This window comes from Pavona decussata, unplaced genomic scaffold (genome assembly GCF_977016875.1).
Source record: "Pavona decussata unplaced genomic scaffold, jaPavDecu1.1 SCAFFOLD_210, whole genome shotgun sequence".
Taxonomy (NCBI): domain Eukaryota; kingdom Metazoa; phylum Cnidaria; class Anthozoa; order Scleractinia; family Agariciidae; genus Pavona; species Pavona decussata.
The window spans coordinates 745001-767847 of NW_028145615.1; the positions used below are offsets into that span (position 1 = coordinate 745001).

A 22847-nucleotide genomic window follows, 5' to 3' on the forward strand; every position below is an offset into this window, starting at 1 on the left:
TTGACTTTCTGGAGTGCCTCTTCCTCCCAGGTACGAACTATACTATCATCAGACTAAGAATAAGCATACTAGGTAGCTCTTAAACAGTAAGTTAACAGGGATTAGAAAGCGAAACAAAAAGTATACTCATGAGAAAAGGCAAAATTCTCTGCTGGATTTCAACCCACTTTTAAGAGTGTTAGGCGATTATATTAAAGTATTCGTGCATCAAAATATGCATCCTGATTTTTTCTTCATTTCCCATGCATCCTATACTTTGATCTTTTTAGGTCCCTGTGTAAGTGAAAAATTTCAAACTAGAAGGCCTTTATTGCGCTTAATTAATTATTATATCAGACAAGGAGATCTTCACCAAGGTCAGCTGAGCTTTTGTGAAGAACCCCCGGTAATTACTTACTACAGTCAGCAGTAGACGTCACGATAAAGATGTATACTTACGGACAAAATTATTACACCCGCAATTGTCCAAGGTTCTATCTTATTACTGTTTCCAATACCAACTTTAAATAATTGGTTTCGACAAAAGAGGATGAACTACTTCATCCTTTCTTGGTTTTGAGTGGTCTTTGTAGAACATTGGTAGGTTACTATTGAAAAACGAGAACATGAAAAGTGCTGTGAAATATAAGTTCAGTTCATATATATTTAATAACTTAAGCGAAGTTAAAATTGGTCTGGTTTGTTCTCTATAAAATTATTTAGGAAAGGTCATAATTCTAAGTAATCATTTTCTTTTGTATCATATATATAGGTTTGAGTCTAGTTGGATATGTGTTTGTCCATACCGTATGACAGTATATCAGATATGGATAAATCATAGCTAGTGTAAATATATATTTTGTAAACATTATTTTTAGGGGTAAGTAATGTCTGGCCTTAGAAATTATTCCTGTCAATCTTGATATTTTCATTGTTACATGGTTTATGCGATATTTCCAAGAGAGTCCTTCTCAATGAATAACCACAAAAATTTTGTATACTTTACGTTTACTTGTTCAATTTGTTGTCCATCAATTGTTATTGATATATAATGTATTGTAATGCACATTCGATCATATCTTTATTGCATGTTAGACTGCGCAATATAAGAAATAAACATTATTATTATTATTGTTATTATTATTATTATTATTATCATTATTTTTGTTATTATTACTATAATAATAGTATTATTATTATTATTATTATTATTATTATTATTATTAGTCTACGTCAGAAGTCGTCTACTTCAGGATGGTTGAAAAGTTGCAAACTCGCGTTATCTGTGCTTCGACTCTAAGAAATTTCCAACACTTTTTGTGAACAAAAACTTAGCATTTAGTTGCAAATAACCGATTTACGCTTGCCTTTCGGTATCATTTCAAAGAAAAAAACTCAGTTTTATTTAGTATTTCGTGTCACAATTGTAAATAGGTTTTAATAGTTCTTTTTTTTTCTACTTTTAACTTGTAAAAAAGCAATTTTCTTGAAATATGTAAATAAAGAGATTATTATTTTTCAAAAATTAAAAAATTATTATTATTATTATTATTATTATTATTATTATTATTATTATTATGATAGGTTCCCAAGGGTATTTAGAGGAATATGTCAGCGAAAAGGTGTCCAATTGGGTCAATGAAGTAGCGACGTTAGCAGAATTTGCTCTATTTCAACCACAAGCGTGCTACGCAGCCTACACCTTTGGCTTGAAACATCGGTGGACGAACTCTCCCCGACATTCAGGATCTACTAGAGCCACTAGAGAATGCAATATCTCAGGTGCTCATTCCTGCGATTACTGAGCGTAAGTGTAATCAGCTAGATAGGACCATTCTAGCGCTGCCAGTCCGCCTAGGTGGTCTTGGTTTTGGAAACCCATGCCTTGAAGCAAGCCGCGAGTACGCTTCCTCAGTCAAAGTAACGACACCCCTCGTTGAACAAATCGTATCTCAGTCACATGAGCTACCAGAAGATTCCCTCGTAAAATCAGCACAACAGGCAGTAACAATGGAAAGATCAAAGGAACTCGTAGACAGAACAGAGCGTATTAAGGAGATGGCACCATGTAAGACTAAGCGAGCACTGAATCTGGCGGCGGAGAAAGGATCATCGGCGTGGCTTACAGTCCTCCCTCTTAAAGATCTGGGTTTTAACCTCGATAAAAGGCAGTTCCGCGACGCTGTTAAACTACGCTATGACTGGCCAATAGATGACATCCCTTCCACATGTGCATGTGGGGAAGTTTTTACAGTTGACCACTCTATGATCTGTAAACTAGGAGGTTTCGTCATTCAGCGTCACAATGAGCTCAGAGATCTGGAGGCTGAACTCCTGAGTACAGTTTGCAGTGACGTTGAGACTGAGCCAGTTCTCCTAGACATCTCTGGAGAACAGTTAAGTAGAGGATCCAACAAAGCACAAGATGCGAGATTGGATATCCATGCACGTGGATTCTGGGAGCAACGACGATCGGCATTCTTTGATGTAAGGGTTTGCCACCCCAATGCTGAATCGTATAAGGACCTGGAGCCACAACAGATCTATCGTACGCATGAGAATGAGAAAAAGCGCCTGTACTCAAGGAGAGTTCTCGACATTGAGCATGGAACATTTACACCTTTGGTCTTCACTACAACTGGCGGAATGGGCAATGAATGCTTGGGATACCATAGTCGATTAGCGGAGCTGATTGCTATCAAGAAAGGGGAGCAATATGCCAAAACCATGTCATGGATCAGGAGCCGAATTTCATTCGCACTGTTAAGATCTGCACTCGTCTGTCTTAGAGGTTCTAGGACATTAGGAAGAATTCAACGTGACATCAAGAACACGGACATTGACATTGAAACTGCAGAAGGGGCCATTTGAGAGATGCGTATTTTGTTTATTTTTTTTTTCTTTTTATCAAGTGGAACTGATTTTAAAATGTCGAATTTAATTTTTTTTAAAAACTTCATGACATTTGTTTTTTTTTTCTTTACAAAAACATTGTTGCTTAAAAATATTATCTTTTTTTAATCGAAATGAAGTGTGAATAGGTTTTTAATAGCTCTTTTTTTTATATACTTTTAACTTGTAAATAGCAATTTGTGTGGAATATTTTAATAAAGAATTTTCATATTTTTTATTATTATTATTATTATTATTATTATTATTATTATTATTATTATTATTATTATTATTATTATCATTATTATAATGACTCCCATTTTTAACTCACGAATGTTTTGGCTTTCGAATTTCTGTTAATAAAGGATCAGGGAGTTGCATGTTTGATGAGGTTTTTAGTTTGATAATTCGTTTAAAGATTGCCGTAGCCGAAGAACCAAACAGATAGAAATTTGTTTGCAGTATTGATATGGGAAATTTGTTACGCGGGATGCCTTGGGGCAGACGGCATCAAGGTTTCGGTGGCGTTCCTTTTCCTTTATCGTAGTCACGAGTTGTAATGAATAGATTAATTAAACCTGAATAAAACCCTGTTCTCTCCTAGAAGGAATAATTTTGTTCTCTATTGTTGCCATTGTCTTTAACAGAGACGGCCAATCAGAATCCATTGTCTGCGTGTTTGTCGGGGGGAGGGGACCGACCCTACTTGTGTGACGTCACATAGCCGAGATCTGGGGCACAAGTAAGACAAGAAAGAGATGGCTTGCTCTCATGGTGGCCATGTTGATTCCACGCTTCAAGAGTCTAATATGCCATTTTCAGAAAGAAGAATATCCTCTTTGAAGCGGTTAATCGAAAGAATAACTTCTAAGAAGTATTCGACAGTTTAAACGGTGGAAATTGGAGAGTTCCAGACGAAGAAATTACGTTTTGTTTGACAGATTGTGGAACCACAATGTGACGAGGAGGGGTCATTGATAAGCTTAAACAGACATCACATCACTTTATCGAACTGATGCATAAACACTACTGGAAATCCACTCCACAAAAGGCTTGATTGTCAATGTTCACTAAATGCTTTCATTTAGGAAAGCTTTTTCTCTGTTTGTCTTTCTGTTTTGTTGATGAAACGACTGAGGACATTGCGTAATCTTACACCTACTGACATTACATAACCAGAATATAAATAGCGCTGACGACATATAAGGTTTATAATCGATGCTCGTACGTTTTTCAGTGCTCCGCTGGTTATAATAATAAATGAAATACAGGGGATAACATTTGTTAAGAAGAGACGCGAACCGTTTGCACTTTGATTATTTTTCAATAGTAAACGTGAGTCAGGTCTGTCTCTGTGTGGCTCGGTAATTACGTTATCATAAACAATTTCCGGTATGATTTCAAGTCGCGTAAGTTGTCTTTTTGACTAAAACTATTGAATTAGCTCAATCACGAAGGGAGGATAGGTATCAAAATGAGCGAGGTGTACAATGGGAATAAATGAGGCCTCTCAAGAGGCCATAAGTGCTAAACATACACAAGCGCATCCCGCGTATTAAAACGCCCAAACGCGTCTTGTTATAAATATAATACAGCGGAAGCTTAAATCCTTGCGTTCTCACCTTTAATTTGGAGACAGGAACTGTTCGGTATATTGACGGCCATAGGGAACTTTCCGTTTTGTTAGGTTTCAAGATTAAATTTAATTGGTATGATTTTTGAGAAGTTGTTTTTCCCACTTTCATTTTCGACTCCACCCCCATTTGTCATATCCTCCCTGTAGTAGTCAGCACATTCCATTCTTGATTCCAACGAGTGTTTATTCAAAATCAAACGTGGCAGTCTTCATCAGCTTAGTTCTTTTTACTTGGGGTCCTCAGTTCCTTGCCGTTCAAGGTAATGTCCATATTTTTTATTTGCAAAACACTACTAAGTACTCTTACCTTACATTGCTTACTTAAGGACACAACTGAACTTACAAAAAGTTTTCTTACATACCATGCATCGCTTACTGATACAACACAAACTAATAATGCATCGCTAACATAAGAACACACTACTTACTAATCACCTACAATACGATACTTGCTTACAATACATATAATTACAATACATTAACTACTTGGAACACGGTAATGTCCATGTCCAAGGTAATGTGTCCATGATGCAACTAACAAAGTGATCAGTGCTTTTTTGGAGCTATCTTGAAAACCGAAGATTCTAGATCTAGAAAGCCGGGGTTTGTCAATTAAGAACCTGCAAGTGCCTTCACAACTTGAACCAACGTACGGCCCGTTGGTTCGAGTCGGCAACAATTAAAGCCAGTTTGTTTTCAGTTTTCGACTACCTATGCGCAGTCTTTCGCTATGCACAACAAAACGTAACACTCAGTGATTTGTACGTGTAGCGTTGTAAACTCCACGGAGGTTCCACGCATCTGTGGTAAGCTTGCATGGAAACAAAGCTGAAACATTCCTACCTGTAATCGCCTCGACTATTAAGAAAACTGAATTTCGGTTTGCCAAAGCACAAGTACCGATATGGAAAAGAAAACGTTCGAGCAGTACAAACAATGCGCAAAAGACACGTTCACATCTTTTGGGGTCAAGACAGACACGATTGATTATGTTGTGGCCATGCAAGGAGCTGACATAAGCCACATGTTGTCGACTTGGCAAGTGCGCTCTGTTACATGCGCACTTTATATGATTTTATAGTCGTCATGAGACCGCCCGATTCGCGTAAAATTAACCGCATATAAGTGAATCTAATTAGCATAAAATTAACGCATACAAAAGCGAGTTCAGAAATTCAGCGAACAACAATAAAAACGCGGGCCCCTAGGCACGAGTCGGGATAAAAAGAACAACTTTTCCCCTCATGACCACACTTGCGAGAAAGTTCCTGTCGAACTTGTTCGAATTTTCTTTGTTTAACAAGGTAAAGAAACGAATTGGGCCATGGGATGATAGACCTACCACCTTTTATCTGAAGGTCTGAGCTCTATGTTGTTTATATTATATTTAGATTGACTTTTATGAACCAGTGCAAACGAGATATTCTTCGGTATAATAAGGGGTTAAGAAATAACTAAGTCAACCAAAAAGTAGTTGATGCGTGAAATTGAGAAAAATAAAACGTAAATTCATGGTTTTAGTATTGAGCCTTAGCACTGCATTACTCCAATTTAACTTTCCTGGGAAGTTGTAGAATTAATTATCAACCTCTGTTTCTTTGACCGTATGAAATTCACTAGATTCTATTTACTGTTACGATTTTGAGAGCACATAATCATGAAACTGCGAAAAATTCTCGCTCTTCTCTAGCTTTCGTACGCGTACCCGCTTGAAAATCTCTTTTCGACCTTAGCTTGCGAAAAAAAATCATGAATAGAGCGAGTGTACCCCGACTGGGAAGACGTTCACTTGCCCAGCCGCCAACAGTGTAGGAGGAAGAGAGAGGACCCTGGGAACGAGGTCAGATTGCGTTGCATCATGGGCGGAAATGCAAATATCGCCTCATTTCCTCATGTCCTGAGGTCACGCAAAATATTTTTGCTTTCGTATGCATTTGAGAGATCCAAACAGGTCATCGTATTGATTTTAGACGGTTTACATTTTCACAGCTTCTCGTGGTTTTCCAGAAAGCGGTACCATCTTTTGAGCTTCAAGAGTTGTTGGAGAGCTAAAGAACGATCTCCTTGATGTTTCCAACTGTAAGCTGATTACAGTAGTTACGAGAATTCAGCAAATGGGATATCTGTCACTTCTCCTCGAGCTAATTCCAAATCCTCCCAGCTTCATCCGTCACAACTAACTGCGTTTAAGCGAGGCTTGTCCCTTTCTTACCAATCAGTTACGGCTGATCCTTTTCTTTAATCAGTTAGGACGCATTGATTGTGGACTGTGCTGAAACATACCGATTCAGCGTACTACGTGCAGTAATTCAAATTTCAAATGTTCGACCCGTGTTCGAGTCCTTCAGTTTTTACCGTTGTCCTGGAGAAGTGTTAGAAGTGATCATTAGAACTTCCGAGTCAATACGTATTTTAAAAAAATTCTAGTTCCCTTTTGCCAATTATAACTTATACTTTAATCCTTTAGCAATAAGACTCCATCGTTTGTTTTTTGTCAGTAAGCGTGGTAATTAGTCTATTCTACTGACAATTTATTGCAAATATCTAAGAAAACGTTTACAAGCCTTCAGCAGTTCTGTCAGCATTTTTCACACTTACACTCTGTTGTCCTTTTCTTGCGTGCGAAGAATTTGCTTCGCCAGCACATCCAACACATTCGTGTATTATTGCATGTAAACAGTACGTGACTTCCGTAGGACCCAGGAGGAGGGGTTAAGTTCACACGTCACACTCTCCTAGGAGACTATGTTTGGTTATTTTTCATCCCCCTTTTTACCAAATTTTGCAATTGGTATGTGTGATAAATTGACAAGTGTATCATGTTTATTTCGGAGTTTCACAATTTACGAGAGATGTTTCACAATTCAGGCCTGATTCAGGACAGATGACAGTTAAATATGGAATCTGACTAAACTGTAAGTGTGACAAATATCTTTAAAAATTTCAATACCTGCAGCTTTAGGAAAGATAAGCAGTTTCTCTCTACACAAAAATGTTCCAAACAAATGAACTTTTGGATAGAAAAAATGTCCGAAAATGTTGAATTTCTTCCGAACAAAACCCGGGTCCGATCACCGTCCGTCCGAACATTTTTATTATCCGCTTTTTTGGTGATCCACTTGATCGATTGATTGATGTCCAATTTAGGTGAATGTGCAAATAAACGACAATTTTTAAGAATTTTACGACAAGCTAGGGTTACCAAACTACTCAACAGAGTGAGCCCATTCGCTAGAATAACAAATTTAAGAAGACATTTTATCGTCGTCGGTTGAAATTGACGCCGTGAACTACATCACTTTTCGTGTAAAAGGGGATTCCCTGGTACTAATCGAATCCAGTGCTGTGAGTAAATTTACGTGTCATTCTTGCTTTCTAAACTGAACTGCGAATACGACAGTTTAATAACATTTTCCGACGAGGAACTTTTGCTAAATTTTAGTGGGAAAAAGGGTAGGAAACTACGGCCAATATATTTTAGGGTAAACCACGTAGCTTTAGTTAAAAATAGGATAACAAAAACATAAATTAGAACTTACAAATAAGTGTTTTCTACTGGAGGAAAAGATAAAGGTAGGGAAATTTGACAAGGTCAAAACGGTTCCTAAATGCCGTAATTTTCATGCTTGGCCCTTTGAAATAAGGGAACGTGTGTCTAAAAACTGTAGGAAATCGATAATTTTAAGCGTTAAGTACATAAGTGGCTCGTGCCACATGATAACGACTGATAGCGTGCAAGTATTACTTCTAGCTTGTTGATTTGAACGTCGCTGCGTTCGAGAGACGAGAGATCTAAGTTGGGCACTTACCGGTGTACAGTGAAAAATTGTGTAATGCCAAGTAAACGTGATTGCCCGTGAGAAACTTGGACATGAGAATCAGAGTGAGTGATAATGTGAGTGATGTGTACCGTCACGAATTTCATTACAACAGGTTTTTTTTATTTAACCATGTTTTGAAGTCATTCACGGCAGAATGAAAGCTAGAGAATCCGGTAATCAACCGATATTACCGGCTAAACAGAACCCGACCCCTTCATGTAAATTATTGGCACTAGAAAACTTTTTTGTAAGTAAACATTAAACCTCTGATGCATAAACTGTAAATGTAAATGCAAATTACATATTACTGACATTACAGCACTTACTGAATTTAACTGCGGTACAGAATAACGAGAACCGTTGATTCATTTCGATGAAAGTGGCCTCGTTTGCTACAAATTAAGCTGGAGAAGAAAAATCATTGTGAGAAATTGTAGGCATTTCCTGCTAGAATGAAACAGCGTTATCAGGTTTATGAAGTCAGGGCAAAACAAAGAAATCTAAAAATAAGATTAATGACGTCACGATATTTCCTTGGTGATGACTAATCATGACGCAACATAACAAGACAAATAAAGCGAGGTTTTCTTGCACTGCAAGGTGAATTCTTTTCCAATTTAGCAAGTTATCAACGGGAAGAGAAACATCGTTTTCAGACAATTTATACCAGTGAATTTTTTGTTTTTGGCTCGACCGCCTTCCACCTCTCCCTTCCTTCCAACATGGTTCTACCCTTGACCTTGAAATCATAAAGTCCAGTCCAATAATCTCTATCTTCCAGTCAATTATTTAAAAAAATGGTCTCACGTGACACTTCGACATTCAATCAGCATGACTCAGCAAAAGCTTGCATTGCTCATTCTCCTGCAATCACTTGCATTGGAGAAAGGAGAGAGTACAGTTGGAGCACGTGTGTAAGTTGTATCAATTTATTTCTTCGTTAGCTAACTAGCCGGCAAACTTATAATATTACTACCCTTGGTATTTTAGATTTTAGCGCGGACTTAGCAAACCTTTCCTTTCTTTTTTCTGACACATAGTCTTAAGTAAGAAAAAGGCTTTCAAAAATACAAGTACAATTTGGAAAGTTCTTTTCAAAAATGCCAAGTTTGTCGACTGCACAATATGTAGTGACGAGTTCCTTCAGATACGACGGAGTCCCGGGAATTATTATTCACGCAATTTTTATTTCCTCAGTCCTTATTTCCCTGTAAACAGTGTGAAAGACTTCGGATTTTGCACCCAGAGAATATTGCTGACGCTGCCCAAAAAATAGAACAAAAAAAAATTAAAATAAAGAAATGATGACAAATTGACTAGGAAGATAAGAATTGTAGGACTGGACTTTACGATTTCATTCAAGGAATGTGAAGAAGTGTGTTCTTCAAAGTTTCATGCTTGACAACGTCCTAGTATCCGTACGTTATTCAATTTTCTTGCCAATAAATCCATTATGTCTTTTGCTACATAGACAAAATGTTGGATTGAATAACACAATTATTTCAAATTTTCAAGTGTCCGCTAAACAAAGCCTCCATCTGAATTGATCACATGCTCGTAATGTAGAATGTTTACAAGAATCTAAGATAATGTTTGAAAAATTGGGTCGAATTCTCTAAGTTTTTTAATTTATTGTTGTTACTACATCTAAAATATACGCAAATAGTTATAAAAATAGGTAAACATTTAAGAGAATATCCATATCTCTTTAAAAAATTAAAAAAAAATTCCTGTGTTGTATAATTTGGTATAGCAGCAATCAAGTTCATTGATTAAAAATTCAGATCTCAGTCAGAAATGTGAAAAGTCCAGTACTAAATATCTGAGAAAACACTATAATTAAGAGCAACGCTACCAAGCTCAAGCACCTAAATAACTATTTTAAAAGTTCGGGCATTGTTCAGGCTGTTGGAGATGACAGCCTTCTGCATATTCGATTGCACTTTCTTCCCTCTTCTTGCTAGCATCTAGCATCTTCAGCATCGAGCACTGGAGATCCTTCGCCCCCGAACACATTAATTATGATATTGTAATTTTCGACATTATTATTATTATTATTATTATTATTAGTATTGCCATCATCATCATCATTATTTTGTTTCTTTTGCTTGTTTTCTTGTGGTACAGAAATAAAGCTTCCTCGATCTAGAAGGTTGGAAGGCACTGCAAAATATTTACAAAGATCTTCAAATCAGAGAACCTCCGATAATTACGTCTGTGAGAAAGATTTTCAAGTTGTAGTGCTTGCTGGTATGTAGTAGCTATAGTTTTTTTCCAAAGTGTTAATTGCTGGCAACACAAACGTCATGAATGCTAGTTCTCATAACTACACCACCAACAACAACAAAGTACGAGTTAAATGAAAGGAAGAAAGTGACTGAAAATGAAAAAAATGGGAACGAATCGCTTTGCTTGCAAAAATGCTGACAGTTGCCATGAACAATGTTTAATTTATAGCCCAAGTTGTTTAATTTCTAAGGGTTTTATCCTAAAATGAACTGATTTATGATTAGACTGCGTTTGTTTGTTTTCAGCGACCGCTTGAATAAAAGACGATCGCAGTTTAATTTAACAGAACATTATTCTCAAGCAGCAACGGAGCAAAGATCCCGGACAAGAGACAAGAACACCGAATCATTCCCCAAGGATTTCACTTGGGGTGAAAATAAATGGTTCAGTAAACAACCAGTTGATAAGGCAACATGCTCCAACGATAAAACAAAACTCTGCGAGAGTTGCAATTCGTTACAAAAGGAATATGGTCGTGTTTTGTTTGAACGAGACCTCGCCCAGAAAAATTTCAAAGTTGCGAGTTTATGCCAAGGGAACGAGTCACAACAACAGAGAAATGGCGGAATTGCTGGTATGAATGTCTTAAACAGTTTATTTTATTTCACTGGCGGTGTGCCTCATCTAAGCATAACATAAACATTTGAGGGCCTCTGGTTCGTCGTAACTACTTCTATTCCGTTACTACTACAACTAGTTTAAAATGCACAAACTGGCCGAACTACCTAAGAATTGAACTAATAGGAACGCTTTTAAGTTAAGGAAAAGAAAGAAAAATTCACTATTGTGTGCATGCATTCTCTGTGAAATTTTGATCATTTAAGGGCGTTGTTTTACAATCATCGTCATCATTGTCACATCATCATCATCATCATCGTCGTCGTCGTCGTCGTCGTCGTCGTCGTTGTGTTGTTGTTGTTGTTCTTGTGGTTACTGTTGTTGCTATTGTTCTGTTTGTTGTTAAGTGTTTATGGGAGCACAAATTTTGATCAAATTATTCCATTGCCTTACAGGAGCTGCTTTTGTTAAGCAAGAGGACGCCATGGATGAAAAACACCACGAATCTAGACCGTTCAACTCGCAGCTATCTTCTGAAATATCTAGTGCTAAAGCAACGCTGGAGAAAAAAAATGATCTCGGGGCTTCAGTATCAATCCATCAGGAGCTTCGTTTGAAAAATGCGAGCACAGGAGCAACACAATCCTTTGTTAATTTGTATACAACACACATCAGTGGAAGGGAGGAAGGACGAGCTGAGAATATCGACGAAAACGAGAATGATGGTGACGTAGAAAACGATACAAATTACGAAAAAAGAGGCTGCGACAAAATATATGTCGAATGTGACAATGGTGATAGTGACTGTGGTGACATCGATGGTGGTGATCATATTCACGAGGATCATCATGATCATCATCATCATGATCATATCGACGATAACATTGAGGGTGATACTGGGAATGAAGGTGTTTGTGATGATGATGATGATGATGATGATGATGATGATGATGATGGTGATGGTGATGATGATGATGGTGATGATGATGATGATGATGATGATGATGATGGTGATGATGATGGTGTTGGTGGCGATAAGAATGATGATGACGACGACCATAACAGCAGTGACAGGGACGACAGCTATAGGGAAGGAGCATGTTATTCTCCAACAGCAGACGAAGATGTTTCCAAGGAGTCTAACATGGACGCTGGATGTGAACCTCAGAACTCAAACGTTGGTTTGCATGTTAGCAACAGCAAAAACAAAGTAAACAGGAGCACTGAAAATATTACAAATACATCAAATAAAAACACTGATGATGAAACGCTGCCAGAGTCAGGAAGTAAAAATAATTTTAACTCTCAAAATGTACCTTTGGGGAACAATGTTACTAACATAAACCAGGGAGCAAGACCAAAGATGTCGTCACAAGGAGTACCACAAGACCATGTGGTTGATCGAAGACACTACTACAATAGCAGAATACCGTCCCTAGAGGTTACAGGCATAAATGAGGGTTTTTTGGCCCGACATACCACAGATACAAGTCTACCAAATGCCTCGAATTCTAGTGATTTCAATCTTTCATCCGAATCAACGTCATTTGCACTGAGGCGTCATGCTTCGCCCAGGATTAAAAACAACTCCGACATGTTATGGAGTCTGCCCCCTCCCCCTGAGGAGGTGTTGAGGTGGCAACGCCCTTATGCCAATGAGTTGCAATATGCAGACGTTGGTCACCAAGCAACAACTCCAATGATAAGATTAAGAAGTGACTGGCAGCTGTCACATCAACCACAGTCAGAGCAGTGGTTGTCAAATCGCATTGATCCCTGGAATGCAAATCAACAACAATCTTTGGTTCATGGCAGTCTCCTGAGACATTTTCCAGGCGCGACTGGGACCCAGAATGGTAACTCATTGAACAGGCATGATTTGATGTCAACCTCGTACGACTCCAACTGCCATTACCCGAGGACTGATCTGCACAGGTCTGGAATAAACACAAGCAGATTCCCGTGGAATGAACCAGTAATGACTTTGCCCGCGGTCAAGTCGCGTGCTCCTGCCGTCGTACCTCCTAGTGTTACCTTGCCGGAGACACGACAACAGTCAGCCTCAAGTAGTGTAGCTTTAAACAGTTTTTATTCAAACGATTTCAGTGGTTTGAATGGAAACGGGCAAGAATGGCTAGAGCAGTCAACCAGACTTAGACAAAATGTTAACCAAAATCAGGAAAATCGTCGTTTGACCTCATCTGAAATGATCACTTCAAGGAAAGAAGAGCTGAGATCCAGCAACAGCGGAACGCAGGAGGCTTCGTTAGCTCCAGGAACTTCGCAGCAAAGTTCTTTGGCCTCAAATGCTAATGACGATTACACACTTGCGGCACTGGAGCGCAAGGTGGCCGAGGCATGCGCAGTAGTGGAAAGAGTTATGAAAGAACGAGATGAACGAATTAAGGCAAAGAGGGAAGCGGCACAAAGAGAAAGAGAGATAAGAGAACGGAATGAAAGAGAGGCGAGAGAAAGGAGAGAACGAGAGGCCAGAGAAAGGAATGAGAGGGAAGAAAGAGAAAGGGTGGAGAGGGAAAGGAGAGAAAGAGAAAGGGTGGAGAGGGAAAGGAGAGAACGAGAAGCAAGAGAAAGAGAAAGGCTGGAGAGGGAAAGGAGAGAAAGAGAAGCAAGAGAAAGAGAGGCGAGAGAAGCGAGAGAAAGAGAAATAAGAGAACGAGAGGCCAGAGAAGCGAGAGAACGGAAAAGAAATGAAGAGCAAGAGGGAGAAGAAAGAGAAAGGAGGGTCGCTAGAGAACGATCACCAGTTCAGGAGAGCCTACGGTGGCAATGCAAGCATTACCAGCGGCGCTGTAAAGTGAGCTTTCCATGTTGTGGCGTATTTTATCCGTGTCACCGCTGTCACAATGAATCAGGGGCGTGTGACGCTGCTGACATGAAGGCGAACCAGGCAACGCATGTCAAGTGTACCAACTGTGGACACGAGGAAGAGGTTGGTAACACAATGCGCATGCTCCTTAGGTCACCGTCTTCCCTGCAAAGTCATAAAACCCTAACTTATTCAACAGGCAAAATTGAAATGAGAGAGAAACCAAATATATTTGTCCGTTTTGGTATCATAATTATGCTTGCACTTTCCAGTCACAGCCTAAGGCAAACGAGGTATTTTAGAAGAAAACCTGATGTGATAACTGTGAGAGAACTTGGAAACATCGGGTAATCAAGACATTCTTATGTCATTACGTCCTTTTAGTTGTCCTGTTACGACAAACCTTGAATAGTTGAAATTCAAGGGGAAAAAGAACCTTAAGTGTCATTTTTAAGAAATTTCAACATGAAAACTCCTCAATCTCTGCACCGCTAAAGATTTAATCTTGCACATCGATCTAGTGGCAACAATTTCTATTCATTTATAAATAAAGTTCTGCATTTTTTCTTTTCCTGCATAACACGTAGATCAACGAGACAAGTCAACATTGTAGCAGTTGTGGCTCAAGGATGTCAGAGTATTTCTGTTTTAAATGCAAGCATTTTACTGGCGTGGAAAAGAATCCATTTCACTGCAAGAAGTGTGAAATTTGCCGGTAAGTCAATTCAATTCATCGGAAACTAAGTACGGTACATAGAACTCTTTGTAACGTACTATTTTATAGCACTTTGGAATTATTTTAAGAATCGATAATATTATTAAGCATATGTTTGGTTTTGATTAAACAAAAACTAACGAAATTACTTTGGCCGATCATGGGAGGTGTAAATTGCGCAATGAACCAATCAGAACTCGAAGTAAATACTTGTGACCGGCGCCAAGCGCGGGAAAACGCTTGCGAGCAATTCAAGATTAGTTTTCGTTTTGCTTCTCATTGGTTGAGAAAGTGGCGCGAGTTTTGTCAACCAATCACAGAGTGAAGTAAAGCAAAACCAAAGCAATCACCAAATTACTTTCGAGATTACAGCAGATGTAGGGATTTTCTTTTCCAGTGACTAATGTACATTGTTTTTTCTTCATTTTCCTTTTCAGTATATTCAAAGACAAATCTTTTCACTGTGATGTTTGCAACGTCTGTCTGGACAAAAGGCTGGAGGGAAAGCACAAATGCAGACCAGATTCAGGGCATGATGAATGTTGTATCTGCTTGGAGGTAAGAAAAACTGATCAGTGGCAAGAGAAACTTGCTCAGAAGTAGAGCTAACAGTAGCTTTAATACCCACCCTCCCCTCTCCCACAAATGCAGACCAGATTCGGGGCATGATGAATGTTGTATCTACTTGGAGGTATTAAAAAATACTGATCTCAAGAGAGACTTGCTCAGGAGTAGAGCTAATAGTAGCTTCACTACCCCACCCTCCCCTCTCCCAGATCAAATCTTGAAGCACCATCTCCAAGTCAAACGTTTGGCGTATTGAATTGGCTATAATATCTGGCACCCCTCCTTCCTTCATTCTTTTAATATAACGCAAGCAATGATTATTAATTAGTGGAATTATCGACAAGTTTTCAAGAAGTGAATCAAGGTCATATTAACTTTTCTTCCTTCCTCGTTAATTCAGGATGCGTTCAGCGGTTGTCAGATCCTGCCATGCTCACACAAGGTACACAAGGAGTGTGCCATCGCCATGATACAGAACGGCGTGTAAGTACACATTAAATGTCTCCACTTTTTGCGGAATTTAAAGCCGTTTGTAGAATGCACACCGACACGATGCTACCTTGCGCACCGAACAAGGTATAAGATAAATATTCCGTTCATTGTGTTTGGCTGTGATTACTTGGTAAGGAAAACTCCAAGTATCAGCACCTTGTTTTGCTATTCTACCAGCGTTTTCTCATTTCTTGGATATTCGTTCGGGCTGCAAATTCCATCAGTTACCAAGTCAAAATTTTGTTCAAATCCCAGCTTTGAGCCTAAATTGTGCCCCAAATCCTCTTTCCAGTGCCCAAGTTTAATGACCAGATCCTTTCCCAGTCTATCAAACCCCATATTCCCAGTGAAAAAAAACGGGAAAATCCAATTTCGCATTTTGCCGTGGGCACGTGGTTCGTAAATTCGAAGAGCCTGTTATAGGCTATTAATTAAGAATTCTTAACTTTTCTTTACTTTTTTGTTCTGGAATTTGGCTCTAACGGGAAACGATAACGCCTTCTTAGGAGACATAAGTAACCATTATATAATAACACTGTTGACTAAAACTTAAGCAAGCGAAAATTAAAGTTAAGACGTTTCGGCGTCATCGTAAACACCATGATTCTCAAGGCAAAGTGCATAAATTGATGCGAAGATTTGATTTTTATACTTTACAGTCTCTACAAATGACAGTCTCTAAAACTTTCTTTCCTTATTTTTAATTTCAGACGGAACTGCCCAATATGTCGCCATCCTTTATTCAACCAGGGCTCACAGTAACTTTAAGTGTCTTCCAAACACTTATTCTACGACCACCTTCTTTATGAATGGCTGGAGACATTACTATTAGGATGCCACACAGAATGAATGCCTTTTCCTTTTTTTCAGTCAAATCATGATATATAAAAGAGACTAGATCTCTTTCGTAGAGCTAAACGGTAAAATAGAGAGAGAATTTAGCGTTTGAATCACCCGATAGTAGTCATAAAATAGCCTTAAAGCTTATTCGCTGTTCATCTGCGGCAGTAGGTTCGCCAATGTTATGGAGAGTTACCGATTGTTCGCCCGCAAATTCGTCTCGCTAAACAGCTGTTTAGTCGATTTGCTACATTTTAGAAAGGGCGTATACTGAAATATTTGAGTCTGTTCAATTTACTCCTCAGAGGAACATTTTGACTGTACACAATACTGAACTACCATATAAGAAGTTCCAATATATAATTTTTTTTAACTTAGGTACGGTAGGGTTTGCTACATAAATGTCAAATATGAATGGAGTACTACTAAATGTATAATTCTTTGAAATAGTCAGCCTTTTTTGTTTATAATCCGTAATAGCTGGATGAAAAAGCAAGGGTGAAGGAACTGTTCATCTCACAAAGTAATGCAAATAGCAATTAAATTTCTAAAATTCAGTTATGTGCCCTTTAGTACAGTACATGTTGTGTTCTGCAGAGTCAGTTTCATGTGAAAGTTAAAGTAGTTTTTTTTTTCAACAATTCATAAATACAAGTGATTGTTCTTAATCTTTTTTGCGCGCTGTTTCCGTGCTTGGCACCAAAGTTGCTGGTCCGTTTATTTTTCGAGCAAGTTTTGAATACTTAGTAACTGATTTTTCTCTTAGTTGGTTAAATCGTTTTGATTGTCATTCGACCGTAAGATTATTGTTTCGAAACAATAAATCTCTCAAGCTTTTCTTTCGTTGGATTTAACTAATGAATTAAATGAAGACCCTCTCGAATGGGGCTTAACAAGGGACGTTCAGTTCGGGCGAAACGCTGCAGCTTGGATAGCGACGAAAGTTTCATTAACTAATACTATATTACTTCAGGATATCTCAAACAGCTTAAAATTAATTTACAGAATAAAAATAGAAGACATTGCTGATACGAAAGGTCAAAAGATACCAAATGAATACGAATTGTAAAAGATATTAAATGTCTTACAAAAATTCAAGAGTAGACGAAAGCTAATTTCCGAAAAAAAAAAAAAAGGTAAAACATGTGACCTTACCGAAACTAAAAGAAGTCAAAGAATGCTACGAACATCGAAAAGGCTAACTTTATTTATTTATCCGCTATGTTTTATCCCTGAACACTGGTTTCAGATGTAGTTTTTAACTTCAAACTTAAAAGCGCTTAGAACTAGCCAAATTTGTTGGTTAACTTAGGTTTCGTATGAGTCGATAACTTAAGTTTTTTTAGTAATGCGTGAATTAAATTTCAAAAGGAAAGGATGATTACGTTTTTATATTTCAAAAATAGAATGACATACTGATACAAGTATTAAATTATTGTATTAAGTTGAATAATTATCACATTTTTATTCAAACAGTATTTTAGAGTATTTTAAATAAAGATTTGTTTTGTAAGCTTGTATCTCTGAAAAGTTATAGCTTTTTGTTTTCCCGTAAGTTCCCCTAATGTATGGGTTAGAAGGTTGTGGAGAACTCATGAACTGAGTTCCTATACACTGTATGTTGATGTCTTGATAGCTTGTTCCAGGTTTTCAGCTACTGGGGAGTGGTACAAATGTGTCCCTCTTGCCTTCAGCCTTTTTTGTTGTTGTTGCTTGCATAGTAATCCTAGTAGTCTTATGGAATGTACTACCGCTCAGTCTTAGGGCTATTGATGACATTACGTCATCCAAGAAACAATTAAAGACGCATCTTTTTAGGAAAGCATATTTTTTCGATATTTTAGATTTATTTATTTTTCTTTTATCAATTATACAAGTTTTATATCAATTATAAATGATGGTACTATTTGTTAGTCTTCATTTTATCAATTTGTAAAACGGATTAGAACATATATTAATGAATTTTGCACTATAGAAATAATAAAATTATTATTATTATTATTATTATTATTAATCCTTTGTGCCACTGTCCTGAGCACACTAATCAATCATGAGGAAAATAAAGGTTGTTGTTGTTGTTGTTGAGCATCTGAACATCTCAAGCACATTAGAACGTTTACATGAAATTCGTGCTTTAAAATTTTAACATAAGCCATTTTAACTAATATTATAGATCCCCACACCCCCTGGGTCATTCTTAGAAAAAGAAAAACAAAACAACAACAACTGGGGTGGGGATGGGTACTGCTAAAACGGACTGAGGTGTTATATGAACTTTGAATAAACATGTTAGCATTACAATGTCTTTATGTTACTTTTCTTATATATTGTAATTTCCTTTTGTTGTAAACCATTGAAAAAGTGCATAATAATAAAAAAAACCTTAACTTTTGTGGATTCACTGGTCAACTTTGACTTTAGTGTCATTGCTGCATATAGAAATAGCTCCATTTGAAGCTTCTTTGTTATATCACTTTTAAAACAGCCTATGGCCATATGGTTCTGTCTGAGGAACTGCATGTAAAAATAAAGAAACTTTCAAGCATCATGTTATATCTCCCTTCTGAAATGATCACTGCATGAAGAGCAAGTTTAACTGAAGAGACCATCACCAGCATTGTTGCTAAATTAAAATTTCTTCTTTTTCTTAAATATCTTCACAACATTCACTAGAAAGAGTCCAAACTGACATTCAACAGCATTTTATTGGTTTTAAATATTTCTTCTCATGTCAGTGTATCTTCAGATCTCAAGTATTCTCCTACATCAGCTTGGTGGAAACAAACTATATCGGTGGGATTGGCTCGCCGACAATCCTGTGTGGAGCGGGCTGTCGCACCAAAACCCTGTAAAACAAGATCAACAAAATAACCAATAAGCAACCATCTATGAACCCTAACAACTTACAAAAGTGCGCAGATTAACATGCACAGTAACACCTGGCCGCAGTTAGATTTGTGGAACATTTCATTTTGATATGGTTGTCACAAATGACTCAATGTAGCTGGCAAAAGGGCGAAAGTAAAGATTACACATATATGAGATTGCAAACACACTACACAGACATTTGACTTGTCCTAGCCTCCCTCGCAGACACTCTCTTGGCTCATCAGGCAACCTTCCCTCTCCAATGAGACCAGGGTTAAATGCCAGCTTACATGGGCCCACTGTGGCCCCCATACAACTTTACAGGCTTAACTCATAAAGTGTGATAAGAACCATTTACTGTCGACATGTGATTTTGAAAAGTTGTACAACAGGTGGCTGGGTCAGGCCTTAACCTGTCTTCTGTTGCATGAAGCAAGTACATGTAGTAGCATTGCTTCTTAACCCTTTAAGCCCTAACAGTGATCAGCATCAAATTTCTCCTGGTAAAATTAATGTTTATTCAATCCCTGAGGTCATGAGAATTAAGGATACGATCACCCAAGGTGAATTCTCTTGATATTTTAAAAGCTTCTACCCAGTACTTTTATAAGAAAAATATAGGGACAAGACAGGAGAGTTTGTCCTTTGATATTAGGGCTTAAAGGGTTAATATGATCTGCCATAGATGGGATGCTAGTCCATGACAGGATCACACCCATCAGCATTGTATGTCACCATACACCTGGGTGAAGAGAGACAATGGGGAGCAAAGTTTCCATCCAGTAAGCGGAACAACAAAATGGCATTGGCTAGACTGCGAACCACTGACCACAAGATCTTAAGTCCAACACACAAACCACAACATCACAGCAATTGCACCATTGACAAACAAAATGCAGTGTAGGACTGTCTCCAAAAACAGCCAAAATGTACTCACCAGCGGTAGGTCATTCATGGAATAGACAATCACACCTTGATACTGAGGAGTATTTTCTGTTATTCTACCAAGACCTGACTTTAAGACATGATTTCCATACAAAAATGACTGCTCTCCAGATGGCTTGACCCAAATTTTATACTGAAAGGCAATAGAACTGAACATTAGCATCTACTTGGGCTGTGGAAGCAGTTTTCATTTATCAGTCAGCTGTTTTTACTGCCCCCACAAACAATTCATAATCAGTACGCAATAAAATAATTATTGTTATTGTTCACAAGATAACTGCTCTTTTCTGTCATCAGTATGAAATATAACTTAATGGGAGTATTCAAAGAATATAGGGTGAAACCCAAATTGCTTCAAACAAGCTTTACTTTAGCATAAACAGGGCAGTACAGTAGCTAGTATCCAAGAAAGAAGGACCCATGTTGCTAAAAAAAAAACAGTCTACCTTACAGGTCAACGCGCTACTGCAAACACAGGTAGCCCAAGCTCATGTCACTAGAGAGCTTGGGCTGCCTGTGCTGCAAGTAACAAACGTTATCAGCCTGTATACATAAAAAGTGTCTGGTTGCATGCTCGACCAGAAAAGACTGAAGATTGGAAATTGGAGCTAAGATGGTGTATCTCTATGGATATCTTGACCACAAATTAAGTAGTTATTAAACACTAGCATTTGTATGAGCAATTCATTAGCCTTAAACCGTGCTGTACTGCCAAAAATTATTAGAAATGTACAAGTTAAGGCATAAAAACAGCTGGCCATATCTTCACAAAAAACAATGTAATGAACTGTCTGATAGACCAGCTGATGGAGCCAAACAAGAGGTTATTTTTGGTTTGTGTGAAATATTTCTTTTCTTGTAACCAAAACGACAGAAATCATGTACTGGGTAGACTCTCGGTTTTGTTACTTTTCAACAAGTTTTAACAGAAAGTGACAGGTCATTTTCCAGGTCAAAGAAACAGAGCATCCTACCTTAGCATAAGGCGCCATAAAGTCAAGAGCTGTGATGTGAAGTCTAAACCGCTTTGTTTTTGTAAACTTTCCAATACATGTTCCAACACTTATGAGGTTCTCTCTAGCCACGTTGGTTGCCTTTCTCATAATCTGCTCACTGGAATCAAATAATATGGATAATGAGACCGAGGATTTCCATAGTAACCATTCCAACATGTGGAGTCAGTGTGGCCAAGTGGTCAGGGAGCAGGGAGCCGAACTTGAATAGCTGCCCAATTCAAGTCCCACTCTGACGTCTGGCTGGAGTTGTTTCCAGGCACTGACCCAAGTACAACTCCTTAGCAAATAAATTGCTTGTAATTTAATATAAGCCAATTCATGTGTCTTCTGTCAGTTGGGATTTTTAATCATGTGTATTTGGTGAATTGTTTGTTTGTAAAGTTTACATGCTCTAACCCTAACCCAACACCATCCAACAAATATGACATGTTGAATCCAGCAACGTTGGATCATAACATCAATTTTTTTTGCCCAGGTCTTTATTTAAGTTCAACAATATTAGGGATGTTCTAAGCCTAGTTGCCATTGGGTAACCGGTCAACTCGCCTACGTGCAAACTCGCCTACAACTTGTCAGCTCGCCTACGTAGGCGACCTCTCTTCCTGACACAGGCGAGTTCACTCAAGTAATGTATGCCTGTTAAATAACTTTATGTTCTATCTAACTCGTTCTTTAATCCATAAACCTAAACAAGCGTGCTATGTTCTAAATTCGCCTTCGTAGGCGAGTTGGCATAGGCGAGTTTGCCCATAGGCGAGTTGACCGGTATTCTGCCATTGTATTCCTAGCTTGTTTACACCTGAATACTACCTTTCCATGGTGCCCAGGACTTGCATCTATTACCACATTACCAGTCCCCACTTCAGGCTTAACACGGATAACAAGGCAAAGGAGAATAGCTACAGTAGGTACTGGCTGACTCTGTTTTATCTGATACAGTGTAGCAGCTACTATGTTTTATGGCATGTACAAAGATTATCTCTACCAGTACTAATTAATCAGAAGCAACGAGAAGCATTTTCAAAACAGAGAAACCTACCTAACATAGTAAACTCGTTCATCATGAAGTCTGAAACAATAATTCCCATCTGGTCTGTCGATAAGAAGCTTGATGTTGTCTCCAATACTAAGAAAATGAGTCCAAAGAGAGATTATTAAGCCAAATGTAAACGACTCAAACAGATTGCTTCATAAGAATCTATATCATAAAACTAACATCTTCGATGCAAGGACTTACTATTTTGCTAGCTTTTCAAACACACTTCGGGTTTCTTCTTCCGTTAGAGGCCTCATGTTTAAATTGTTTATGTTGGAAGGAGTTTCACGTGGTCAAAATCCTTCGATCTTCGTTTTTTTCCAGTTTTCTTGAAAATTGTCAGCGGCAACAACCAAAAGCCAGGTT

The 22847-nt window shown here is 38.1% G+C and overlaps 2 protein-coding genes across 5 annotated transcripts; one reads left to right on the forward strand and one right to left on the reverse strand.

The window, feature by feature from the left end:
- Positions 1-6280: 6280 nt before the first annotated feature.
- LOC146460602 (uncharacterized) lies at positions 6281-18917 on the forward strand. Of its 4 annotated transcripts, XM_085088063.1 has the most exons (8): positions 6281-6586; positions 10456-10578; positions 10863-11191; positions 11631-14125; positions 14590-14717; positions 15155-15275; positions 15685-15767; positions 16487-18917. In XM_085088063.1, the coding sequence occupies exons 4-8, from the start codon at positions 11660-11662 to the stop codon at positions 16536-16538; spliced, it is 2850 nt and encodes a 949-aa protein (XP_084944189.1). In that variant the 5' UTR covers positions 6281-6586; positions 10456-10578; positions 10863-11191; positions 11631-11659; the 3' UTR covers positions 16539-18917. The 4 variants fall into 4 exon arrangements, with proteins under 4 accessions (XP_084944189.1, XP_084944188.1, XP_084944190.1 ...); XM_085088062.1 differs by lacking the exon at positions 10456-10578; XM_085088061.1 differs by lacking the exons at positions 6281-6586; positions 10456-10578 and adding an exon at positions 9125-9242.
- A 385-nt stretch (positions 18918-19302) lies between these two features.
- Positions 19303-22821, reverse strand: LOC146460603 (60S ribosome subunit biogenesis protein NIP7 homolog). The gene is made up of 5 exons (XM_085088094.1): positions 22683-22821; positions 22485-22571; positions 21404-21542; positions 20422-20562; positions 19303-19462 (listed from the first exon to the last, which is right to left on the reverse strand). The coding sequence occupies exons 1-5, from the start codon at positions 22736-22738 to the stop codon at positions 19343-19345; spliced, it is 543 nt and encodes a 180-aa protein (XP_084944220.1). The 5' UTR covers positions 22739-22821; the 3' UTR covers positions 19303-19342.
- Positions 22822-22847: the final 26 nt, after the last annotated feature.

What these genes read in the sequence shown, in the direction of transcription:
- LOC146460602 (XM_085088061.1), top strand. Translation starts at nt 9,160, where the DNA reads ATGACTCAGCAAAAGCTTGCATTGCTCATTCTCCTGCAATCACTTGCA. An exon ending in ACTGTGGACACGAGGAAGAG is followed by an intron (nt 14,126 to 14,589) that starts GTTGGTAACACA and finishes CATAACACGTAG; the next exon opens with ATCAACGAGACAAGTCAACA. An exon ending in AAGAAGTGTGAAATTTGCCG is followed by an intron (nt 14,718 to 15,154) that starts GTAAGTCAATTC and finishes TTTCCTTTTCAG; the next exon opens with TATATTCAAAGACAAATCTT.
- LOC146460603 (XM_085088094.1), bottom strand. Translation starts at nt 22,738, where the DNA reads ATGAGGCCTCTAACGGAAGAAGAAACCCGAAGTGTGTTTGAAAAGCTA. An exon ending in TTTGAAAAGCTAGCAAAATA is followed by an intron (nt 22,572 to 22,682) that starts GTAAGTCCTTGC and finishes TCATTTTCTTAG; the next exon opens with TATTGGAGACAACATCAAGC. An exon ending in GAACGAGTTTACTATGTTAG is followed by an intron (nt 21,543 to 22,484) that starts GTAGGTTTCTCT and finishes ATTTGATTCCAG; the next exon opens with TGAGCAGATTATGAGAAAGG.